The sequence below is a fragment of the Lagenorhynchus albirostris genome, chromosome 16 (genome assembly GCF_949774975.1).
Source record: "Lagenorhynchus albirostris chromosome 16, mLagAlb1.1, whole genome shotgun sequence".
In the NCBI taxonomy this organism is placed as follows: domain Eukaryota; kingdom Metazoa; phylum Chordata; class Mammalia; order Artiodactyla; family Delphinidae; genus Lagenorhynchus; species Lagenorhynchus albirostris.
Window position 1 is genome coordinate 15,526,333 of NC_083110.1, and position 26,069 is coordinate 15,552,401.

At 42.2% G+C, this 26,069-nt stretch overlaps 1 protein-coding gene across 1 annotated transcript; it reads left to right on the plus strand.

The window, feature by feature from the left end:
• Nucleotides 1-1,002: 1,002 nt before the first annotated feature.
• ZNF365 (zinc finger protein 365) lies at nt 1,003-26,069 on the plus strand. Its single transcript, XM_060126072.1, has 5 exons — nt 1,003-1,250; nt 2,938-3,693; nt 15,953-16,133; nt 22,370-22,407; nt 23,137-26,069. Exons 2-5 carry the CDS (start codon nt 2,951-2,953, stop codon nt 23,399-23,401), a joined length of 1,227 nt encoding a protein of 408 aa, XP_059982055.1. The 5' UTR covers nt 1,003-1,250; nt 2,938-2,950; the 3' UTR covers nt 23,402-26,069.

Consider the following 26,069-nt stretch of genomic DNA (forward strand, 5'->3'; position numbering starts at 1 on the left):
TCTCAGGAGCGTATTCACATCTGAGAAGGTTCCTGTTCAGTTCTTCTAAGGTCAATTTTTGGTTAATGTAATCACCATATTTAATATATTGTAAAATACATTTCAATTCTAGAACTAGGATTTGAATCAAGCCTAACTCCAGAGTTTGGACTCTTAATTACACTGATGTGATGATTCATTTGCAAAACAAAACAAACCAAAAAACAAACAAACAAAATAAGACAATTACTGAGATATTTACAGTTAAAATAAAATCAAGGTTGAAATGAGTAAGCTCTGAGAAGAGAGACACCCTATGGAGTCAAGAAGATTCATTAGAGCAAGTGTCCGCAGATGAACAAAACCTCTCCTTTTGACAAGAAAACCCAATGGTAACTTTTATTCTGGTTTCATATTTCAACAGTTAGACTAGGAATATTCCAAGAGGTTTAAAAAAAAAAAAAGCTGAGTCATCAGTGTCCTTTAGAAGGAAAGAAACCTCCCTTTAGGGTGATAAATCTTCACTTTTGCTGGGGGGGAGGGTGCCCCTCAGAGATGAGGGTGCGAATGGTGCGGGTCTCGTTTCTTTATTCACAACCCTGTACTTTTCTAGATTTAGTTCTGCCAGTTAACTTAGCAGGAGGACACTCGCCAGGAAGGTTAGGGTAGACTCTCTAGGTTAGTTATTTGGGGATGTTAGGATGAAGAGGTCCTAACATATACACCCGGATCTTCCTGCTGGCAGATTTTCAAAGAAGATGCCCAGCCGTGCTTCATCCTGATGCACACTCTTCCGCTCCCCAATAACTGTAAAGTGCGAAAAAACCCTGCCAGGGCCTGCGGAAAGCGCAGCGCTTCCGAGGCTGGCACGCTTTCCTCCTTCCTCTCCAGGGGAGCGATCCCAGCACCGCTCCCGGTGATGTCAGTGGAATCCTGAGCCGGATCCCGCTCCACGGCTGGGGGAGGGCGGACGGTGCTCTCGGCAGCTGAGCAGAGCAGGGGTGTCCCCTGCGAGACCACGGCAGTCCGGGACCCCCAGGGCATAAGCTCTCTCAGCGCGCGGGACCCCGGCGACCGCGCACGCCGCCCCCGCTGGCCCGCGCCACGCTCCGCCCTGGACGCCGCTCGTCCCGGAGCGGGGGTGCGCGGGGGGTGGGAGCGGACCAGCTCAGCCTGATTTACGGCTCTGCTGAAAACCGCTTCGCACCCGCAGCAGTAGAAGCGTCGCGGCGGCAGCGGCAGCAGCAGCTGCAGGGGCAGCAACAAGTCGGGTAAGTGGGCATCTGCGCCCGCGGCCCGGCCCAGGGGGCGCGGCAGAGGGGGCCGTCCGGGCTAGGCAGTAGGTCCCGTCCCCGTACCACGGCGGGGAGTTGGGCTTCTCGGCCCCCGCCTGCGGGAACTCGTGTGCGCATGTATCCACTCTGGCGCCGACGGGCTGGCACGCTGCGGGGCAGGGGCGCGGAGAGCCGGGACCCCGAGGCACAGTCATTTCCAGCTTGCCCTGCGTAGGCAGAGGAAATTAGGGCTTGTCCGCCCACCCTGTGAACTGGAGCTTCCTCTGGACCATTGAAACCTTGCGTACTCCCAGAGTGCGTGATTACCCATTATCCCCATGCAGGGATTCCACCCCTTCCGCTTGCTCCCTAGAATCCCAAGTTCCCCTTCTTCACCTCTGGCCTGAGTTTCCGGCCAGGGTTGGCATCCTATCTCCAGAAAACCCGTGGTCCAACAGCCCGGTGTAGCACAGGAAGAGGGTCCCCTCTTTGGGGGCCAGAGGCTTATTAACCTGGAAGCTTTGCCTAGCTGTGTGGGGACCGTTGGCGCCTCTACTTCTGAAGAGGCTGAGGGGCCTAGGAACAACACTTCTCAGTCTAGACCTCTGTTTGGGGCCCAGCGCTTGTTACATTTAAGAAGAAACCCTTCCTGGAGGGAATAGATAGGCGCTGCTTGTGGAATCGGGTTGCTAGCAGTCATCTGTTGCTAGGGCTAAGATAATAAATGTCTGCAAGGAAATAAGAACTTCCCATTATTAAAAGAGTTATGCTGATACCCACCTGGTTCAAACTTTTGCCATCCTAGAGGTTTTCGTGTTAAAACAGACAGGACAAATCCAACCAGGACACTCTTTTAATAAAATCTTGTCTGTGGCCCCACTTAACGTCCAATAGTATTTGACATATTGGGTTTCCGGATTTCAGTAAATCTGGAGTATTGGGGGGGCATCATTATTATGATAACACTTTGATTTAAATCATTATGGCAATAATTTAAAAACAAAATTAAGGGCAAAAATCTCAGGTTGAAAATTTTTCAGCTGATTGTGTGCTTAATGCCACTGCACCTAGTTTGAGTGATAACCTTTCCTATACTTGAGGAAAGACTGCTGAGCTTGCTGTCTTAGGACCTGTTTTGGCAATTCATGTGAGTTTTTCTCATTTTTTTTTGTATTCATGCTTATCAGTGTCATCAGTAAAATAGGACACTTTTTTGCAGTTACTGTACTAAATTCAGGAGGGCAGGAAACTTGAATTCCACGTCGGAATCTGACACTGTCCATTTGACCTTGGATTAATTACTTTACCTCCTTGCTCCAGTCTTCTCATCTGTGGAAAGGGAATGTTACCCACGTTTTTTATCCTAAGCAGGGTTTGGGCAAACTTTGTCTATAAAGGCCAAGTAGTAAGTAGTTTTGACTTAGCCTGCTGTAGAGCCTCTGTCTCAACTACTCACCTCTATCGTTTAGTGCAAAAGCAGCAGTAGACAATATGCAAATGAGTGGAATGTGGCTGGATTTGGCCCATGGATTGTAGGTTTTTAATTTTAGTAATAAGATATTAAATGCAAAAGTCATTTGGAATTTAAAAGCCTCTGTCCTCATGGAGATGATCAGCAACAATCATTTCAGTAGCATTTTTTAAACAGACGTGCCAATTACCTGTTTTATTCTCCCCTGCCCAGGACTTTGAGAGTAATGCAACAGAAGGCTTTTGAGGAAAGCAGATACCCCTGGCAGGAGTCCTTTGAGAATGTCGCTGTGTGCCTGCCATTCCGCTGCCCGAGGTGTGGGGACCATACCAGATTTAGAAGCCTGTCCTCATTGAGGGCCCATCTGGAATTCAGTCACAGCTACCAGGAAAGAACCCTCTTGACAAAATGCAGCCTCTTTCCGTCCCTCAAAGACACAGACTTAGTCAGTTCCTCAGAACCCCTGAAACAGGGAAAATTGCAGAGCTGTGGCAACATAGTGAAGCAGAAACCGAGCTATGTTAACTTGTGTAGCATTTCTCATGAACACGGCAAGGACAGGAAGCCATTCGAGGTGGTGGCAGAGAGGCCTGTGTCCTATGTGCAGACCTACACTACGGTAGACCTACGCGCAGACTCGCTGGATGGCCCGAGGTCCAGTCCTGGCCTTCCCACCTCAGACACCAAAGCAGCTTTCGAGGCACATGTCAGAGAAAAATTCAATCGGATGGTCGAGGCTGTGGACAGGACCATTGAGAAGAGAATCGATAAACTCACCAAAGAGCTGGCCCAGAAGACGGCTGAACTGTTGGAAGTTCGGGCAGCTTTTGTGCAGCTGACTCAGAAAAAGCAGGAAGTGCAGAGACGAGAGCGGGCCCTGAATAGACAGGTGGATGTGGCCGTGGAGATGATCGCAGCGCTGAGGCAACGCCTGATGGAATCCGAAGAGGAGCTTCTCAGGAAAGAAGAGTAAGTGGCGTTGAAACAGGATGCTAACCCCGTTGCTTTAGGCCCTTCCCACCCCCTCACAAGTTACACTCGAATGTTAAGCAAGGTTTGGTTTTAATCACTTGCAGGTACCTTGGCTACATCTCCCATTGATATAGTTGAATGTAGGAGGCATAAGGCTTTTAATACTATTTACCCTCTCCACTGTGGTCTCCAGCTCAGCAACATGAAAGTCGAAATATCGAATTCCTTCTCACTTTGGAAACTGTAAACCACTACAAATAATTTTTTTAGAGAGAGGAGTAGTGCAGTCTGTTCATGGGACCCTTTCCTGGCCGTGGTCGTGGGTGGGGTGGGGGTGGGGGTGGGAGGGAGCTGAGAGGGAAGGCAGAAAGGGAGTACTAGGGGACCCTTTCCGTCTCACTGACCGTCTCCAGGCAATAAAATCAAGAACATGAGAGGCTGTCTTGTTCAAGTATACTCTAAATATAAATAATTTTGGCTTCTTTGCCATTTTGGATTACCTGTCCATATTAATTACATGTCAATAGCAGAGAATCTGTTAATTATAATTTTTATTTTGAAGAAGCAGACATTAGGATACCCAGAGGAAGCTTCTGAGATTTCCATACTCTTCTAAGTTTGAGAATTTTCTTTTTGTAAAATACTAGACTAAGTCATGCCTGCTTGCAAAGAGTTCACACGGGTTTTTACAAGTTATAGGTGATCAGAGAAGCTATTACTTTAAAAATTATCACACTTGGAAAAGCATTTCCTTATCAATGAGTATGGATTCAACCCAAACTAGAAAAGTATATGTAACAATGCAGTGTTATTTCCCAAATGCTTAATGTTGGATTTAATTTTATTTTTTTCTTTTTCTTTTTTTTTTTTTTTTTTGGCGGTACGCGGGCCTCTCACTGTTGTGGCCCCTCCCGTTGCGGAGCACAGGCTCCGGACGCGCAGGTTCAGCGGCCATGGCTCACGGGCCCAGCCGCTCCGCGGCATGTGGGATCTTCCCGGACCGGCGCACGAACCCGTGTCCCCTGCATCGGCAGGCGGACTCTCAACCACTGCGCCACCAGGGAAGCCCTGGATTTAATTTTAAATGGAGGCTCAGAATTCACAGAACCAAAGGATGTAAAAATTGATTGACTGAAACAGCCTAAAAGGCAGGTTTTCAAATAAGATGAGTTCTATTATACAGATTGTCTTAATTTCATGCTTTCTTTGCCCTGTGGCACTCTTCTATTTTGTGTTCTCTCTTAAAATGTAGTAAATTAAAGCTTCTCTACTTGGTAAGAGGCTGAGAAACTCTACATATTAAAGAGATCATCACTTGCTATTACTAAATGCTTACTGCCTACCTAGAGGGAAAGCCTGCTCTGCTCAACTAGATGATTTTAAAATCATGTAGCGAGGACGGATTTGAATCAGCCATTGATTTATTGATACTCTGCTCCTAGGGAGATGATCTCCATCGAAAAATGTTTCTCTCTTGGTTCTTGATGTTCCCTGGTGGGAAGCTAGTGCCTTGACCTGCCCAAAGGGTGCTTTATTATTAAAAATAACTGGTTAACTAACTTTAGTAAAAGTGGGCCATGCATGAATCCATAGTGATAATATGTTATATATGGTTAATCCAGTGCTGTTACCTGAGGACCAGTTAAAAAATTAAATATACTTGTAAAAAAAAAAATTTAATGGGGTAAAATTGTATGTGTTAAAAGTCCTCCCTCCTCACCAAACATCCCCCACCCCATCCTCTGGAGAGAGCCACTGTTTAGTTCAGTGACTGTCCTTCTAGACCTTTCCTGTGTCCATACAATCATACGTACTTTTTATGCACATACAGAATTACTGTGTTTTCCCAAGTGGAATCATGACACATACTATTCTAATCAGTTTGTTATTGATGAATACATGGTTTTGTTCCATTTTTCCTGATGTTAAAAATAATGTCTCAGTTAATGTCCTTGTACATATATCTTCATTCATGTTTTTAGGTGTATACCTGAGGGTACATTATGAGTTGATTTTTAGTATGACATTTTTGAACTACCAGGGGAAAAAAAGCAATGACATTTAAAAAAACACCTTAAATGAAAATTCAGTGAAACTGCCTTAAACTTTTAAACATAAAATAAACAAAGTCTTCATTTTGTTAAGCCTTCATTTGGCCTGTGCCATTAATTTCTGTATTCAAGCCTCAAATAATCACTCTTTCTGTACATAAAATAGAACTGAAAGAGTCTTCTTTCCAGGAAGGACAGTGGAGCTCTTGGTCTGAGAGAGCAACTGTGGCCAACAGCCTCAGTGGCTACAGTGTCTAAATCCCCCACCCCAAAATGGGGAGCAGAGCAAGCCAGCTGCCCATCTGTCACACTACTGAAACCAGGGTGATTTGACTACATCTGCCTGGCTGGGCCACGCTCCTTCCTTCCACCACTCCCTCACAGTGCTAAGCCTTCCACCAAAGAGATGGCCTTTCATATACGGAAGACCTGCTTGGCCAACGAACATACCAGGAGTTGTGCTCTCCTGTTAAACCCCTCCAAACGAGCTCTCAAGGCCCATTTGTGAGAAGAAGTAGGTTGTTACAGTCCCATTTGAAATTGACTTAAACTCTGGGGACCCTTTAAGACACAGATAGTAGCTTTGGTTTAAAAAAAAGCAAACACCTAGTATTTGACATTAACATGAGGCTCTCTTGCTTATGGATTTCCCCCATAACTTTAAAATTCTTTCTTTCATACTGAAAAAAAAAAAAAGACTTGAGGGCTGATTCTGCCTTGAGGCCATCTATAGGCTGAATCAACTCGGATTACAGAAGTCATATATATGTTCTGTAACAGAGGAGGCTGTTTGAACTGGCAGTGTTTTGTACTTTTGTCCTGAGTCTCATTGTACCTCCACAGAGAGGTATCTGTATGTTTTTGGAGTGCAAATCCAAGAAAGAAACTGCTCATTGTCTTCACAAAGTTTGTGCAACTTTAAAAGTCCTATGGAAACAGGTACTTGTATTTACTTGTTCAGGAGTATTCAGAGCTTGCAGGGTAGCACTGCCCATGATCAGGTAAATCAGTCCTAGCCAACCTTGCAGTAAGGTGTCCCTTAACAAGAAAGTACAGATTGTAGCTGATTCCTGGCTGAGTTGGTGACCTGGGCTTTGGAGAACATCAGTGTAATAGCAGTAATCCTAAATTTACTTGCACACTCATCTGTTGGTAAGGTTGGAAGGCCCTGACTGAGCACCTGTGATGTGCCCAGCACTGTGCTAGGTGTGTTTGGGGGACATGAAATTCTTGGTCTTTTTCCCTAAGGAACTTACATGCTACATAGGAAGAATAAAACATACCCATGTTCAAACTCAGGGTAGTTTGAAAAAGTGCTTACATACAAGCCACAGTTTCAAGTTGATGAACATTAGAGAACGCATTTTCCCCATGTGGTGAGGCCAAACTGAAGGAGTGAGGAGGAAAGGTGGGATTTGCATTGGTAGCTGGAGGACAGTGACATTGAAGGACATCAGAGAGGTGACTGTTGTAAACGAACCCTGAGGGGACGTGTAATTTTAGTTCTGGAAGGTACCCACCTTCATTTTACAGATTTGGAAAATAAAGCCCAGAACAGTAGAATGACAAGGACAACAATTTAGTAGCAAAGCTGAAACAGGAACCCAAGTTCCCTATCTCTCTGCTGAGTGCTTTTTCCATTAATTCACTGTGCTTCAGCCAGACTTTTGAAAATACGCCATCTGCCCAGAGCATCAAGACTTAGGTAATACCAAATCTGGCCCATTTTGGAATGGCTTGCTTCTCTGCTGTGTTGAGAGGGCTGCCATGGTGACATCATTTATTTTTCTGATGAGATTAAAGAAAATGTCAGGTGGCATCAAAGGTGTTGGGAAATGGGGAAATGGTGGCGTCATCAGTATAGTTGATATTAAGCTTCTGGAACACCAACCCAGGACTTGTAACTTCCAACAACGGCTTTTAACTTGATCCTCTGGATGTCTGTTCCCCGTCAGGGTAGAGTTCGTGCCACTACCAGCCTTTGATGGCAGTGAGGGACCTCTTTGTAATTCCATCTCTAATTTCCATCCTGCTCCCTTGCGAGCTATGACAGATAGAATCTCTCCCTTCTTCCTTCATCATTTGACTTGTTCCCAGCCTGGTGTCAGCCAGAAGACAAATCTTTACTGAGTGCTTGCTGAGTGCCAGGTACTATTCTAGGTTCTGGTCATACAGTGATAACCAAATGAGTCCAGTTCCTGCTTTCATGACAGGAGTAGACAAGCAGATAAATTAGACATTAAACATCATTAGGGGTATGTTAAAAGAGACATCGAGGGGTGGCTTGAACCAGGAATGTCCATTTAGGTTTCTATCCAAAGCTGGCCGTAGAATGCTGTCCTTTGAAGGACAAGTGTGACTTGGTAACTTGCTTTGCACAACTAAACCCTCTTGCGACTTAATTACGTCTTTCCCAGTTTTGATCAGCTAAAGCAGTGCGTGGACAGCGTGGTCTCCAGACTGATCCATAGCTAGGAAGCAGGCCGAGAAAAATCATGTCAGATGTAGAGTTCAGTGGGACAGGGAGGTGTCTGTTTGCTCCACATTTTACTGCATTTATGTAAATGGGGTCTCTCTATCCAGGCTGTGTTCCATGCAGACTTACGAACCAATGTAGGAAAAACTGGATGTCAAATATTCCCTCTTAGAGATGGCATCTGGTAAAATTTGGAGACCCCCCCCCAAAAAAATTTCTATTTGTCTCTCTCATGTCTGTCCCTCCCTCCCCAAACTACCCTTTCTGTCTGGCCTGAGGGGCTTAGAATGTGGTTTTGATCTATTTATAAGAATAATTTGACTTTCTCCTTAGAGTTATTTAAGTTCTTAATTAGAACCATATATTACACTCTTTGGTGTGTTCCAGGAAGTTAAAAAGGAGAGATGAGGCAAAGGGCTGACAAGAGTAGAAATGTGACATGGCTCCCGATGTGGGGCAGGTGTGGGTTCCACCCTGTGGGCCCCGCCAGGGATACAGGAGCTGACCCCGAGCTCTGAGTGTGCAGCCTGGCTTCCAGTGCTTGGAGGTGATTGGCTCCAGCTTTATGATTTGCCTCGTGGCTGACATTACAGTCGGTCTGAGGTGTTCTGTGATCAGTAGCTAGGCTATTTTTAGCCAGGGGTATTTTTACTGTTTCATATACCTCTGAAGAGGTTCATAAATCAGTAATGCAAAATGAAATTTAAATAACTTGGTAGAACTTTGCCCTTGGGATAAGAAGCTGTTAAAGGTGTTGTTTAAGAACAGGAGAGAGAGGGCTTCCCTGGTGGCGCAGTGGTTGAGAATCTGCCTGCCAATGCAGGGGACATGGGTTCGAGCCCTGGTCTGGGAAGATCCCATATGCCGCGGAGCAACTAGACCCGTGAGCCACAACTACTGAGCGTACGCGCCTGGAGCTTGTGCTCTGCAACAAGAGAGGCTGCGATAGTGAGAGGCCCGTGTGCCGCGATGAAGAGTGGCCCCTGCTTGCCACAACTAGAGAAAGCCCTCGCACTGAAACGAAGACCCAACACAGCAAAAATAAATAAATAAATTACTAAGACTCCTACTCCCAACATCTAAAAAAAAAAAAAAAAGCGCTGGATGTTTAAAAAAAAAAAAAGAACAGGAGAGAGGCATCAATTTTAGATCCCACCTTCATTTCTGAAGCAGGTACCTGTGTTGTAGGTTACTTACTGGTTTTATGCCCCAATACTTGTCTGGAAAAAGAGACAAGGAAACCTAAGTATCTTTTAGTCAGCTAAAGATTTTTGTCTAGAGATGTAGTTAGACATCTCATGCATTCAGCAGAAATTTGTGGAGTCTCTGTTGTGTGCTGGGCTCAACATTAGGTGCTGTGGGAATCACAGTGTAGGAGCAGGCCAGGGCCCTGAACTCGCTGATTTTGTGATTGACGGCGTCAGTGGCACGACGAGTCCCTGCAGTGTGTGCTGTGATAGGCTGCATGGTCTGCGGGAGAATACAGCAGGTCACCCAGCCCACATTTAGGCGAGTGGAGCCCTCAGGTTAGAGGGATCATTAGAGTGGGGGCTTGGGAAGGGACCCTGGGGGAGGGAACAGCATCTGCAGAAGAAAGCATCTGGCTTGTAGGCTGAGTGGAGTTCACTGATGCTGGAGCAGAAAGGAGGTGATGTGCAGTGATGAGACCCAAGGGGATTGTAAGGCTAAAGGATGTCCATGAAAGGTGGAAACGTAGGGAGATAGACATGATAAATGGTTTGTGGATAGTAGATTACAGTGAGTGATATGATCAGTGTGTCGTCCCTCATTAACAATGCATAGTTTGGGACTTCCCTGGTGTAGTGGTCCAGTGGGTAGGACTCCGTGCTGCCAATGCAGGGGGCCCGGGTTCCATCCCTGGTCGGGGAACTAGATCCTACATGCCGCAACTGGGAGTCTGCATGCCACAACTAAGAAGTCCACATGACGCAACTGAAGATCCCACATGCTGCAACGAAGATCCAGCATGCCGCAAATAAAACCCTTCGCAGCCAAAATAAATAAGTAAATATTTAAAACAAACAAATAAACAAAAGCAATGCATAGTTCAATGCCAATGTAAAATCGCAATGAATACCACGGTGCGTTAACGTGCATTTCCCTCTATCTCTACACCTGCTTCTAGAGTGTGTTGTTCACATGATAGTATATCTTCGATTTTTTTTTGAAATTAACCCATCTTTAACCCACTTCAGAAGAAGGAATTGAAGGGGTTCAATCTGTAAAAAATAAAATATTATCTATGTTTTAGACCTTTATAACCATCCTGTAAATAAATGAGTGCATGAGTGAACAAATATTTTTTTCTCAATAAAACTTTGATTGTACTGAAGGGGCTTTTTCACTCAGTGCTTCCTTCTACTGTGTTTGTTTCTGAATGCCTGTGAATCTCAGGATACTGAAAGATTTCTAGGTCTGCAAATCATTCAGCATGATAACGAACTTCAGGCCAGTTTCTTATACTATAGTGGTATTCTGGTATCTTTTTCTTTAGTATCAGATACTGCTTTAAATAAGCATATTTTCCATCGAAGCTTAAAACCTGAATTTCAGTCATTTTTAACCTTTTTTAAAAAAATAAATAAGAAGTCAAAGATAGGGCTGGAAGCAGCCTAGAATCAGTTAATTTCCCCAGAGCTGGTCTGCACCCATACCTGGACTGAATTTCATGTTTGCCCTTATCTTCTCATCTGGCCTTCCAGCTTTACACTGTATTCTGAGTTAGGGTTGAGAACTTAAAATAAAACCACACAGGTCTTTTACTCTGCTGTCTGATAGCATGTGTTATTCTTTTTCTTAGTCACATTCAGCCCAGCTTTGTAATTTTGTATTTATTTCAGTATTTGTTTCTTTTAATGTCTGCTTCCCCCACTATGTGAGGGGTCTGTGCAAGACAGCCGGATCCAGCCTGCCACCTGTTTTTGTGGAGCCCTGCGCTAAGAATAGTTTTTATATTTCTAAATGCTTGAAAAAAATTCGAAAGAGAAATAATAATTCATGATATATGAAAATTATATGAAATTCAAATTTCAGTGTCCATAAGTTAAGTTTTATTGTTACACAGCCTCTGTGGCTCTTTTGTGCTAGGCAGACTTGAGTAGTTGCAACAGAGACCGTATGGACTGCAGAGCCTAAACTATTTACTCTCTGGCCCTTTACAGAAAAAGTTGGCTGACCCCTGGTTAGACAGTAAGCTTCATGAGGACAGCCACCGGTTCATGAATGCCCTCGCACTAAGCCCAGTACCTTGTAGCATTCAGTAGATGTTTGTTGAGTTCCTGAATAATGGAGTAAATAAATGTATGGATTGTGGCTGCATTGTACTAGAGTTCTAGCCCACGTCGTCCACCCTTACCAGAGCTCTGAGGTTTAGGATCACCCTGTACACGGCATGGAAGCAGTTCTCAAACTTTTTGGCCTCGCTTCCCCTTACGCTCTTAAAAAAATCTGAGGACCCCAAGAAGCTTTTCTCTGTGTGGGTTTTATCTATCAATATTTACTGTATTAAAAATTAAAATTTAGAAAGTAAAAACACTAATGCATATAAAAATAATGATATTCAATCCATTACTTGTTAACATATTTTTGTGAAAAAGAACAATTTTCCCAAAAACAATTTAGTGAAAAGAGTGGTATTGTTTTCAAAGTTTTGCGAATACTTTTAATGCCTGGCTTATTTAATAGGAGGCAGCTGAAACTTAGTTCTGCCTTTAATGTGTTGCAAATTTGTTGTTTTGGTTGAAGTAGATGAAGGAAATCCAGTCTCACACAGATATGTAGTAGGAAAATGGAGAGGTATGTTAACAGCCTTTTGAGAGAATAGTGGATATTCTGCTTTGATATTATGCCAGAGCTTGACAGTTGGTAGCTTCTCAAAGGTTAACTGCAATGTGGAATCTGAAACCACATCAGTGAACGAACACTCCCTTCTCCCCTCCATTGAAATCCACTGGTCTGTCTTGCACTTTGAATGGATATTTTACTGTTTGGAGTATAATGATTAAAGAAAGTACAAATATAAAGTAGTTAAATCTCTGTCTTTTTCATTCAGGAAATTCACAAGATTCCTTGGGAAAATAAGACGTGTTTCTGGATATTGTTAATCCAGACTGAACAGGATGTGAGAGGGGGATTTGAAGTTGTGTACATGTGCTATTCCACAATTAATCACTAGTTTCTGTTCCTGTTTTTACCTAATACAGATACCCAAACACAATCTCAGTATGAACTTCTCCAGCCCTTGTCTCGTGTAACTTCTCTTTTAAAATTAAATCATCACTGTTTTAAATCTTTTTTTTTTTTTTTTCTTAGTTGATGTGAAACATCCATAAGCTGAAATTAGGTTAGCATTGGTGCCAGGTTGTTTGGAAAAAAGGGTATTAACTTCTCAGCTTTAGGGGACAAGATAATTGAATGAGGGAGGTTAGAAAAAGATGCTTCATTTTTACAACATAACACTCCACAATCAACTAGTGGCATTAACGTTTTAAAAATTTTTATATGGAACCGGTAATAAAACATCACATGATTTAAAAATGTAGCCACAATCATAAGCTGTATTGCATTCAGATTTGTTTTCTTGCTTTTGAGATGTTAATTCTGTGGGATTAAGCTGTCAAATATTGCTGTCTTATATTCTAAACTGTAACAGCCTGAGAGCTCAAGAATAGTAAATATGCACAGAGAAAAAAAAAGACTGGAAAAAATACACCAGAATGTTCACAGTAGTTACCTCTGGGTGGTAGGATTATGGGTCATTTTTTGTTTCTTCCCTGTCCTTTTTAAACATTGACTACAACAAATATTTTTGAATATTATGTGTCATGTATTGTACTGAGTGATGGGCTTACAGCAAAGAACAAAAAGCTGATTCAGTCCCTGCTCAGTTAGATCTTCCATAGGTCACTTTTTGTATTTCCCATAATAAACATGAAATATTTCTGTAATGAGATAAATATAGTAAATATTATAAACCAAAATGAATTGAAAAAATATACTGGCTCTTTTTGCTATGTTTTTGGTTTTGGTGGGCGAGAGGGTTGTGGGTTTTTGGTTGTTTCCCCTGTAAGTACCAATTTGGAGACTGGTTTATAAGTCAGTTATCCTAAACGTCACCAAACATCACCACTAAACATCACTTGACTCCAAATGAATTGAAGTCTTGATATTGGAAAGAGGAAGGAGCAGCCATTTCCTGGGCTTTGTTTTCGGTGGTGCTTTTGAGCTGTGTGAAGATATCCCATCCAAGCATTCTCAGTTGTAACTAAGAACCATGACAGGGCTGGATGTGGCACCTGGATGGACCCTCCACTGTTTTGCTGCTGGTTGGGGTTTGTGACTTACCTAGGAGGCAGGTCAGAGCCAAATGACGGCAGAGCTTGAAAACTGGCTTGTGTCCGTGGCTTGAACAGCTTGGAAAGTGCACATCTTCTATGCAGGGCTCACACGGAAACATCTGGAAATAAACTTGAAACTTAATGATGAAAGAGAACTTTCCAAAAGGACTCTTATTTCCTATATGTGACTACTTCTTAGCTCCTGAAAAATAATGGAATTATTATGGGCTCTGGGTTTATGTTTGATCTGGATAGGAAACTAGAAAAAAGGGGACTGGTATGATGAGCAATTTTTGGAGTGAATCATTGTTAGAACCAGTCTCTTTTCTGTTTTTATAAACATATAATCTTATAAATATATAATATAACATTTTACAGAGACGTTTGACTCTGTAGGAAGTGTCAGAAAAGTTTCAGTATGGCCAAGTGTGATGTAATATATTTATGAGAGAAAAGTCATGACTAATTGTAAAAGTGGCTCCCTGACCAGTTGTACAGAATAAAGGATCTGGAAGCCACCACCAACTGTTTTGCAAAGACCTTCTTTGAAACTATGACTTCCTGAGCTGAACATCCCTGAAGTTCTACTCTCAAGAAATTATGGAGCTTAGCAGAAAATAAAAATCAAGTGGAGGTTGAGAAGATTCAGAGAAGGCAGTGAATTTAATGAACTCTCTAGAACAACTGCATGAGGTTAGATTTAAGAAAACATTTAGATTTTTTAATCTAAAATGAATGAAGTTTAGGGGAACAATGATCAGAGTCCTTAGAATCTTGGTTCTGCGTGAGTAGAACATGGCCAGAAACATGAGGGACCGCTCTCTGAAGGTTGCGAGTTCAAAGACACATAAAGGAAATACTATATCCAACAGGTAGTGAAATTATGGAAATCAGTAGCTCCAGTGAGTGTGACAAAACAGACAAAGGGGATGGCCAAAAAGATCTTCATGATGTCTTATTAAGTGAGGCAAAGCAAATGAGAGAATTGTGATACTGTATACCTATTGGTAGTACTGATGTGTGTGTGTGTGTGTGTGTGTGTGTGTGTATTTGTAGAGATGTTTGTGAGGATGGTTACCAAAATGTAAACAGTGGTGGTCTTAGGATAATGGGGTTTCAGGTGATATTTTCTTCATTATATTTTAATGTGTTTGAATTTTTTATAAAGAACTTATTTAGTTATAATTCAGTAAAGTATTATTTTCATACTTGCATTAGAAATAAAAGATATAAAATAGTAATATAGTTATTAAAATTTTTCTGGATCTCTGAATCACAGTGAATTATGTAGGTAAAGGTATTTTGCTCAACTTTTTAGGGAAGGGCAACCTGAACATTGCTTCTCCTATGTCAGCTAAAGTAGCTTCCCCAACAGACCTTGGATCTACCTCAAGATGGCAGTTCTTGCACTGTTTCATTCTTAGCTCAGAAATATACTATTGGGGCTTCCCTGGTGGCGCAGTGGTTGAGAGTCCGCCTGCCGATGCAGGGGACGCAGGTTTGTGCCCCGGTCCAGGAAGATCCCACATGCCGTGGAGCGGCTGGGCCCGTGAGCCATGGCTGCTGAGCCTGCGCGTCCGGAGCCTGTGCTCCGCAACGGGAGAGGCCACAACAGTGAGAGGCCTGCATAATGCAAAAAAAAAAAAAAAAATATATATATATATATATATATATATATATATACTATTGGACATGGTGACTCCTTTTATATGCTTTGGTGCTCAGTGTGGCCTCTTGCTTCCATACTTCCTTCCCTGTAGTCTTTTCTTCCCCAATAGCCAGACTTTTCAAATTAAGTCAGAACTTTTCTCAAAAGTGGCCAGTGGTTTCCCATCTCATAATAACATCTGGCACACTGACCTGTGAGGCCCCGCCTGGCTCCCTGCTCTGGCTGTCCTCCCCTCCCCACTCTGCTTTGTCCTTGCAGGCCTCCTTGCTGTACCTCAGGCCATTCTGCACATTCCCACCACGCACCTGGCTTGCTCTTCCCAGCTATCTGCATGGCTGTTCCTTGCTTCCTGGTGTCTGTTCAAATGCTGCCCCATCCAAAAGGTTGTCCTGACTTTGCTTTCTATAGTTTCACTTACTCCTTCCCTTCCTCCATCATTTGCTGTCCCCTTGCCCTGTTTCTCCTTAGCACTTATCACCATATGACATATATGTTTATTTGTATATTTTATAGTGACTGTCTTCTACTAAAATGTAGTCTCTAAATGTATCACTTAAAATGTAATTTTATCTCTTTTATCATGCTGTGGCCATACTGCCTAGGGCAGTACCTGACACATAGTAGGCACTCAGTAAATATGTATTGAATGAATGAATTCCTGTCTCGCTTCTCCATTTTGTGTTCTGATGTTTTTGCCTTGCAGAGAAGTGGTTACATTCAACCATTTCCTGGAAGCAGCCGCTGAGAAGGAGGTTCAAGGGAAAGCTCGGCTCCAGGACTTTATTGAGAACCTGCTGCACCGGGTAGAACTGGCGGAAAAGCAGTTGGAGTACTATCACAGCCAGCAGGCCGCTGGCCTCTGCCGGGACACCAGTGAGCACGTGGTGAGTCACGCAGGCCCCACACCAGGTGTGAGGGCTGTGATATATCAGGTGGGGTCAAGGACGGAAGAAACGGGAACTGGAGAATGATTTGCAGGAATTTTCTAGACATCATTTGAAAGCACTGCCCTGGCCATGCCTGTGTCAGGGAAGTGATACAGGTGAGTTCAAGACACTTGGAAGTAACATCCTGGATGCACGGTCTCCATTTCTTCACTCTCCAGCTCCACACCAAGCTGAGTTGGTAGAAATATTTTTATATTGTAGAATGACAGTTTGAAGTATACAAAGAAATCATCTGTCCCTACCTTGGTGTCAAGTATATTGGAAGTTATTATCCTGTTTTGGAGCTCTTCAAGGAATCTTCTGAAAACTTCCATGCTTCTTAGCAAAATTTAACCACATTTTTTCTTTAATAGGAAGGAAAACACTATTTGGTAGTCTCTATTGGTGAAACATTCTTTAAGTAGATTTTCAAAAAGGCTAAGAAAAATTCACAGGTGATATGCTATAATACATTTTTGCATACAATTTTACATATGGTTTCAGGGACTTAAAAAACGCCTAGAGCCCAAATGAGAACCCTGAATATGGAGGAAGGTCCAGACTCTCATAAGTGGCTTTTTTTTTTGGCTGCATTGGGTCTTCGGTGCTGCGCGAGGGCTTTCTCTAGCTGTGGCGAGCGGGGGCTACTCTTTGTTGTGGTGCACGGGCTTCTCGTTGCGGTGGCTTCTCTTGTTGCAGAGCATGGGCTCTAGGTGCGCGGGCTTCACTAGTTGTAGCACGTGGGCTCAGCAGTTGTGGCGCACATGGGCTTAGTTGCTCCACGGCACGTGGGATCTTCCTGGACGTGGATTGAACCCATGTCCCCTGCATTGGCAGGTGGATTCTTAACCATTGCGCCACCAGGGAAGGCCCTCATAAGTGGCTTGATCAAGATTACCTGGTCTCTTCAGAGGGTGAGGTGTTTACAAATAACCATGCTGTAGGTGTCAGAGGTGGATGGCCATATTTGCCCTCTATACAATTTCCTTGGTGGTATAAACAACAAAGCCAAAGAATGGATTTTTGAAAACCTAAAGTGGTTTATTTATAACATTTTCATTATCCATTGAATTTTATTTATGCTTACCACCTTCCCAGAAGATTTAAAGATGATTCTTTTACTAACCCCCAAATGGACTATATATATGAGGAAAAGAAAAATAGGGAACATTTATGCTAACCAAAAGGTTAGGAAGGTTGCTACTGGTTGATTGAAAAGTTTAGGTTGAGCAGTCTGGAAGCCAAGATTAACAGAATACATGATTAAATAATCGAAGAAGGAATGAAATGAAAGGCATGTGGATAAAGAAGGAAGACCGGAGGGAGAGAGACAGCAGGAAAGAACAGAGACATGGAGGAAGGAAAGAAATGAAGAATCTTACACAGTGCCTACTGTAGTAACGTTCCCTCAGCCTTCGAGCCGTACAGTTGGGCAAGCACCAGAACTTCCCAGTCAGGAACAAAGTAGACTGGAAGGAAGTAAATGTGTCATGCTTGTGAGGTTTCAGTAACTGTCATCAAAACAGTTTCAGCTACGTGACGTATTTATTATTTTCCAGGTGGGTGTCTGTGGTCTCCTGAGAAGGAACGTTTATTCCCCTCCTCGATTCCCCTGTCACCTCCTTGGGAAATGCAAGAGTGCAGTCTCGGCTGGAGGGACACTCTGAGCCCTTTCCTGCCTCCTTCTTCCACCTTGCCATCTCTCAGGGGAGGGTTGTGGCATGAGGTCACCGAGCCCAGATGTGAGGTGAGAGGGCCTGGCTTCTAGATCATTCCCACCCTGCTTCTGACTGGATGAGACAGTTTGTCTTCCTGGGCCTATCATTCTTCTATAAAATGAAGCAGTTGGACTAGATGCTGTATAAGGGCTTTTGGCCTCTTAAATTCTGTGATCATCACCTGACTTTGGTGATTAGGAATTCTAAAATTAAAATGTAGCCATGATATTTTCAGTATTTAGTCTTATTAGTAACCCAGAACTAAGAAATGTATAAATTATTAGTAACCCAGAGCTAAGAAGGTCTCAGAGAAAATAATGGAAGGCAATGAGAAAGAAAGGAAGCCCATTAGTTCTCGCCTTTATTTATATTTCTGTGCTCACTTCTTCTGCTGACTTTACTTTTCCAGCTTGGAAACTGAACACCTTTTAAAAGACATGGCCAGTCCTTACTTCTCATCCTGCTGTATCATGTAATCAAAAGTTGAACAGCATCTCAGCTCTTCTAGTCAGATGTATAGATATAAAATTATGTGTGTGTATGTGTACACATAACATATATATACACACACGCACACATAAGTATGTGTATATACATACACACACACACACACACACATATACATGTACATACAAATACGGTAGGACATTTAATTAATAAATATTTGTTTCTGTTCTCTATGTCCCAAAACCTGACATCATCTGCCTTCTTCAGATTTGATCTACATAAGGAAGAGTTGACTAATTCAGATCAAATAAAGTGCAGTTAAGATTGTAGCAGGGAATTTAGAAGTGAGAGCTGTCTGTGAGTAGGGCATGATCAGGCTGTAGTGAGGTCAGCTGACTTTTGGAGGGAGAACACATTGCCCTGAGAAGACCAAGAATGAGATGTTTGATTTCTGAAAGTATGGGCAGATGTGGTTTCCCCTGTTTTCATGTATAGTCCTCTAAACTCTACTTTGGACCATAGCGTACCACGTTATGAGACAGTCTACAAACCCTAAGACCATTTTACCTTTTTACTTAGTCTGTTTCATCATAATAAAATACATTCACCACGTCTTGGATGTAATTAAACTACTCAGTCTGGCCTCTCTGGTATCTGTGGCTATGGATACATGGAAGAACTTGGATTCTTTTAGCAGGAAAACCTTTGAATCGTCTCTTTAGTAACCTGTTCGGCCCAGCTGAATGAAGGTGCAGGGCACCGAGAAGCCTAGGCTTCTGGAGCCTCAGCCCCGCCCAGGAGAGCTCCTTGCCACGGTGCACCCCAGGATGGAGTGGAACTTTCTGACTGACTCCCCCCACCTCCGCTCCCTCCTCCAGAACAGTGGGGAATGCTGTCAGGAGCCTGGCTGGCTCTTGCCATCTCCAACAAGGCTGCTGTACAGAAACAGTGCGGCCTTGTCATCTCCCTTCTTTTCCAGCCCCCAGTTCCCTCCCTCTCTCCTCTTCCCTCTTTTTCTCATTACCACCTCCAGAGAGTAGTGACATTTCTAGATTGACGTGTTAAATTGCTTCTTTCTAAGATGTCTTCTAGCTTTAAGATTCTTTTGTGCTCTAGAAGAATTTCCTTCCCCCTCATGTTTAGTGCCTTTTCTGAAATAATGTTTCGGCATATGTATCTTTCCCTTAATCCTCTTGAGCATTTATGTTCTTTTTCACCTGGCTGATTTCTAAAAATGTAATATGCTTACTCAGGTAATTTGTCTGTATGCTCAGAAACATGCTGTCGAATTAGACACAAAGTGACCTAATATCTCATCTGCCAAAATCACTCACAGAACTGCTCAAATGGAAGGTCATGAAATAGCTTGGATAATCTTATTTTAAGCATTGCATTTATTTCCTGCAGCTTGCTAAATTAGGACTAGCAGTAATTCATTTAACATATTTACTGGGGATGCAGTGCTTACTGGGTGCTGAGGAAACTGCTGTGAACGAGATCGATGAGGTCCCTGGTCTCAGGGAGGAGGGGCACACAATAAGCAAACAGATAATGAAGATAATTTCGTATAGTGAAGATCCTACTATAAAGAAAAAAGTAAGATGATATGTTTGAGATGGCCACTTTAGCTTTAGCAAAAAGCTTTCAAAAAAAGCCTTGCTGAAGAGGCAACATTTGCACTGTGACCTGAATAACAAGGACGCAGCTCTGTGAGAATTTGGAAGTGGAATATTCTAGGCAAAGGAATAGGAAATGCAGCTGCCTCAGGAGGGAACAAGCTTGGCATGTTTGAGTGGTGGGTGATAAGTCAGAGAGGTAGGAAGGATCCAGATCAGGCAGGGGCTTCTTGGTCATATAAGGAGTTTGCATATGTTCCACTGCACGCGGGGAAGCCATTGGAAGGTTTTAAGTAGGAGGTGATCTGTGTTTTAGCAAAATCACTCTGCTGCTCTGTGGGGAATTGACTGGAGGGGTGCAAAAATGAGCGACAAGTTAGAAAGCTCTTCTCTTGTGGCAGATGAGGGGGGATGGCAGCTTGGGTAGAACCGAGTTGAGAGAGGTGAAGGGTATCGGATATGTTCTTGGAGGAAAATTGACAAGACCAGCTGGCCTTGCTGAAGGATTAGATTTAGCTGGCGAGGGAAAGTGAGCAGTCAAAAATGAGTCCAAGGTTTTGGCCTCAAAAATTGAGTATATACAGAGGGGAAGTTGGAGGAAGGCTAGGTGTCCAGTTTCCCAAAACCTATCATAACCTGAGACACCATATTTGTCTTTTAAGTACTTAAATTGGCTCTCAGTGCAAGGTTATTTATATTTTTTCAACCTGAAACCTTGATCAAGGACTCTCTTGATCCCCATCTTCATACCCTCCTCTCCCTAAATAAAAAGAAGACAAAGTAGCTGGACCAGGAGAAAATGGAGGTAGGTAGTTGGGCTAAGTGGGAAGAGCATCTCCATCTGCCTGAGGCTGTGGAGGCCTCTTGTGTTCACAGGGAGGAGAGCACATGAAATTCTTTGGTGCCTGTGATATCGGCCCCACCTCCACCCCAAGCCTCATAATCTAGCAGATCACCGTTGGCCTTTTCCCTGTGAGAGAAGCACACACACATACAACTTCTGCATAAAATTCCAAAGGGAATTATGTACCCATATGCAATACATCATTACACTATATGCTTGCATACATACATAAAGTTGAACATATTTTGTCATGCCTCAATAATAATAATTTTTTTTTAAGTGGGAAAGTATTTAAAAGGAAGGAAAACCCTGTAAGTTTTTAGAGTTTATATACACACTAAAACCCATTCAAGGAGCCCAGCTGATGGGGAGCGGGGGCAGGCGGACTGGGAGAAAGAGGGTAGAAATGCTGATGCCCTTGGGGTTCCCAGAAACTACCAGTCTGGTGTTTGCCGGAGCCATCTGTTCCCCCTTCTTTGTATATTGCAAGACCTCATGACCCTCACGCAGGGAATGTGCCTTTTTCTGTTCACGTTTACTACTCTCATGCCAAACCCAGCCAGCGTGGACAGGGTCAGCAATAATGGTGACTTTCAGTTGTGTCCCAAGGCAGAAGGCAGGAGTCCCATCTTACCTTCCTAGGCACGTGACCCTCAGAAGTCTGCTGAAGAAAGCTGCTTTCTGATTTGCTCCTGACTAAAGTTCAAGCTTCACACAGAAGACCTGGAGGAAGATCCTGTTATGCTGAGCTTGGTTTCTCCGGTGATTTGAGTATAGCAGGGATGCATGTCTTGGCCACGCTGTGCCAGGATGGCCCTTTCTCCACATTCTCTTTGTCGTCCTCTTCTTCCGTCAGTCTGCTTGCGGATGTGACACCACTTCTTTCAGTAAAGGCTGCATGAGGGAGGTTGGGAATATGCTATAAATACACTTGCCTATAAAGTGTCTGGTGACATGTGGAACACAAAATGATAATTATCATTTATTCTGCAAATGATATTCTGAGCCCAGCCACAAAAGTGCATGCAGATATTTTATTGAGAGTGGAAAATAACCTCAAAGATAGATGGCCTCAGGACATTTGTGGAGTTGGTCTTCGTATGCTCTCATTTTAGAAATGATGTATTTTAGGCAATAAACATTTTATGCCAATTTTCCCCGTAGTTGATACACTGTGACCAGACATAGCTGTAGTAAATTAGCTGCAAATACAGCCTGAATCAATCAAGAAATAATGGCACATCATTCCAGTTTTTAAAAACATGTTTCTTCAAGTGTTGTTCTCTTGAGGGGCTGTTTAACTTTTTGAAATTTTTGAGATCTGCTGATACTGGCTTCTTGGAAATCTCAGAACAGGGAGCCACAGAGGCTTCCTGAGTAAGCAGAGCTGAGCATGAAACGTTCTTGTTCTCCGCGGTGATGGATGGTGCCATGGGCAGTGATCCCGATACCAGTTACCGGCTTCTTTAATGGGAATACAGTTTCTTAAAAATATAAGCAACGAGGATTTTAAAAGCTGAATCCAGCCTTTAAGTGAAGTAATGTTTTGTCTTATTTGTTTTCCTTCAGCTTACAGATATCTCCTCAAATAGGAAATCCAAATGCCTGTATGTATATCTTTTTATACTTAGGCTATTTGATATTGTTTGCATAATATGTGTTCCTGTTGCACTTTATATGATATCTATAATATAAGTGGATTGGAGAGTTTCAGGAGAAAATTTACCTCCTTGTGTACCTAACTTTCTAAAATGTGGATGTGACTTTTAACTCTGCTAATAGTCTGTGAGTATACGGCAGTATGATAGTAATGCAGGAGTCTTTTTAAAATACTGTATAATATAACTTTCTCTTATTGTGCTATAGTGTAGTCGTAATATCTCTGTAGCACTATTAATGTAGTGTGCACACTAATTTACATATATAAATTTATACTGTGAATCATATACTTTATGATAGCTGTACTACAGATTTGTTTGAATCCCCTAGAAGTCACTCAAAGAGTCAAGAGAAAAGGGTTCTGGTCCCATCTTCTCCATAGACCACTGTATGTATAACCCTGGATAGTCATTTAAGTTTTCTCTACCTCAGTTTTTATCACTGGTAAATAAGACTAGTAATATCTCCCTGGGAATTTAGTATCATGAGATCACTTCATGAAGGCCATAGAAATTTTTGGAAGAAAAATATCAATATATATTATTTGTTTTACTGGCAGCATTATTGCCACCTTAGCATGCAGGAGTGATTGTTCCATGAGTAGTTTTTATTCTTTTAAGGATTTAAAGAAATCTTTCTTTCTGCTCATCTCCCTCCTCCCCCCCAACCATTTGTAGAAGCCGAGGGCACCCACATTCTCTGTGTAACCACCCTGATCTCAAGACCCATTTCCATCCAAAGGGAAGGAGCTACCTGAAAAAAGCCAAGGATGACAGAGCCAGCATGCAGCCTGCTAATAAGTCCATGCACGAACAGGCCGAGTCCGCAAGAGAACTCTGCAGACCAGCAAAGAAAGGGGAGCCTCTAGGATTTACCCGGAAAGGCAACATAAGGCCCAAAATGGCCAAAAAAAAGCCAACGGCAATTGTGAACATCATCTAAAAGGGTGGATGGCTCTGGACAACCACCACTGGGCTTTGGGAATGTTGTTCTAGGGGTCAGTAATGTTCTTTTAGACACAAGCCATCATAAAACACATTTCATGTCCATACAGGCACCTGGATTAACCAGAATTTAACAAGCGGAAATCTCGGTGAACCAGAATTTTTTACAAGTCCCTTTTGGAAGCAAGAGGCAAATTACAGAAAGAATTTTTTAAAAATGCAAGCAGTCTTATTCCAAACTTTTAGTAAAATGAAGCTCCAACTTCTAAGATGGTTAGCCCGTCTCCAGCCGTTTCCACATCTGGAGTTCTGTGCAGTGGTTAATTCTCAGGCCCAAGGCCAAAGAAGATGTCAGGCACTGGAAAAAAACTCAACCTGTGCCCCCTGCTCTGTGAGTTGTGAGGCAAGGAATGGGAATGTAAAGTCCTGTTAATAGTAGTGAAATAAACATCTTTTTGTTTGTTTTTAACCTTACCCTCAATTAATTTGGGAGCTTCCAAAATAAGGCTGTTTCCCTGAGTATTCTGATTAATCAAGATTTCAGTGTTTGGGCTGCTTCAAGGACTCGTTCTGTCAGACTTCAGCTGTCATTTCGACAGACTGTTTTCTAGTTTGCTTCATTCAGGTTTTTGTTTCCCTGGATGCATGTTTCTTCTTACTTTGATGCACCTCTGCTCTCTTCTTTGGCTGAGTATTCTGCACCCTAAGACCAAGCTGCCAGCCTCTATCTTAATAGCTGCTTCTACTGCTGTGGTTGGGGAGGATAGTAAAACACGTTTGATCGGCACCCATCACCAGTTCAGGGTCTGAATGGTTGGATGCCAGTGGATTGCACATTTAGTGCATTGTGAGCCATCCCGGAGACACCACAGATGTTACTCAGCCCTTTCCTAAGACCTGCTTCCCTGGGGGGTGTCAGCATCCTCTCTGTTAGCTGTAGGCATGACTTTCTCCTTGCTGGCCTAACTTTTTCCACCTCCTGCTGCTTCTGTGCCCTTTTATGACTAAAATACATGTTCTTACCTTTCAGCCAAGTATCTGATGTATTTGCTGTATACGGCCTTCTAAAGTAATTTCTGAAATAAACATTGCATGTGGGATCCAGGATCTGAGATTGTCCTCCCCGCCCTGCCTCCCTAAAATGGCCTTGGTTTCCATAAAGAACCATCTGTTACGAACCTCCTGCTTTACAATTTTCTTCAAGAATGAATTTCCGTGTTACTTTTTTTTTTTTTAATTAGCAATATCATCAGGTCTCCTGCAGAGTTTACAAGTGCTGACATTCTTCTGGAAATAAGAACAATTATGTCCACAAATATATACATTTATTTGTATAAATGTACAGCACATAACACATACAAAATATATATGTCAACATATTAATAATTTATTTTTAAATACTCATGAAAAAGGTGTGTGTTTGTGGTGGGTGGTTTTTAAACTATGTATTTTCATGTAAATTGAATTCTCTTATTTTAAAAATTAAAGCTGTAACCTAATTAACATTAGTAGAATTATGATTGTTATTGCAATAAGCATCAGATTAGCAATGCATTAAAAATAGGTAACAAAGCAATTACTTAAAATGCCAGTAAATTGAAAAGTGTAACTTATACAAATGCTTTGAACCTATCGTAGTGAAAATGTTAATTTTTGAATCTTCACCTTGACTTTTGGCTCATGGGGGTGGGCTTTTCACGTGGCGTATAGGCAACTATTAAGTGGGAAAATACATTGCTGTGAATATCACTGTTTAGGCTAACACTAAAAACTGTAACGTTATAATAATTATTTATTTGGAGAATTAATCTCTTTCAAAGTTATTTATTATTGATGTTTATACCATGATTGCACTTTAGCCTTTTACATACTAAAAACTTGACTTGTTTGTTGTATTGCATGCTCTTTGTCCCATAATGTGTATGTGCAATGACAACAGTTTGCTTTTAAAGGTGATAGAAGCCAGATTTTTTTCCCCATTTTATTTAATGTAACTTACATTTTCAATTTTCATTTAATATGCCTAGAGGGCATGACAGCTCTCTTTGACAGTGGTACCCAGTGACCTTAAGAAAGCACCATAATGTCATATCTACTCTATGTACATTACACAAGAGAAATGATTTTAAGGTTTATTATATTAAAAAAAATTTTTTAAGTTCTAACTAAATTCTGACTCTTACATAAGGTGATGCATTATGTATACTGTGCCTCCTTAGAGACATAAATTTGCTTTTGAGACATGGGAGCCACCTCATGCTAAGGGATATCCCATTTACATGCCTTGGCCTGAGTCTTGTGCCATGTCCAACTTGGGTCTTATTTTTAAATATTTTCTGTGTCTTAATAGGCAGTCAACCTTAGAATTGCTTTTTTGAAGAAATCACCAAAGTTTCTGGGAAAACATGTTCAAGTTTAAACTGAAGAATGGATCTAATTTTATCATTTGCTTTGTAAGGAAGAAATCTTTATTTCAAACCTTCTTTCATTCTCTTTTCCCAAACTAGGTTACAGATTCTTAAATGCAAAGTTCAGATAACTTAGACACTGTTTTCCGGTATTCTTCAGGGTCATTCTGTTGTATGGAAGTAGGAATATTCTGTTCCCAGATTTAAAAAGAAAGTTTTTAGATTATGAAATAATAATAAAGCTATATTTATGACTAA

Coding starts and splice junctions, on each gene's coding strand:
- ZNF365 (XM_060126072.1), top strand. CDS start 2,951: ATGCAACAGAAGGCTTTTGAGGAAAGCAGATACCCCTGGCAGGAGTCC. Junction 3,694..15,952: donor GAGCTTCTCAGGAAAGAAGA/GTAAGTGGCGTT, acceptor TTTGCCTTGCAG/AGAAGTGGTTACATTCAACC. Junction 16,134..22,369: donor GGGACACCAGTGAGCACGTG/GTGAGTCACGCA, acceptor GTTTTCCTTCAG/CTTACAGATATCTCCTCAAA.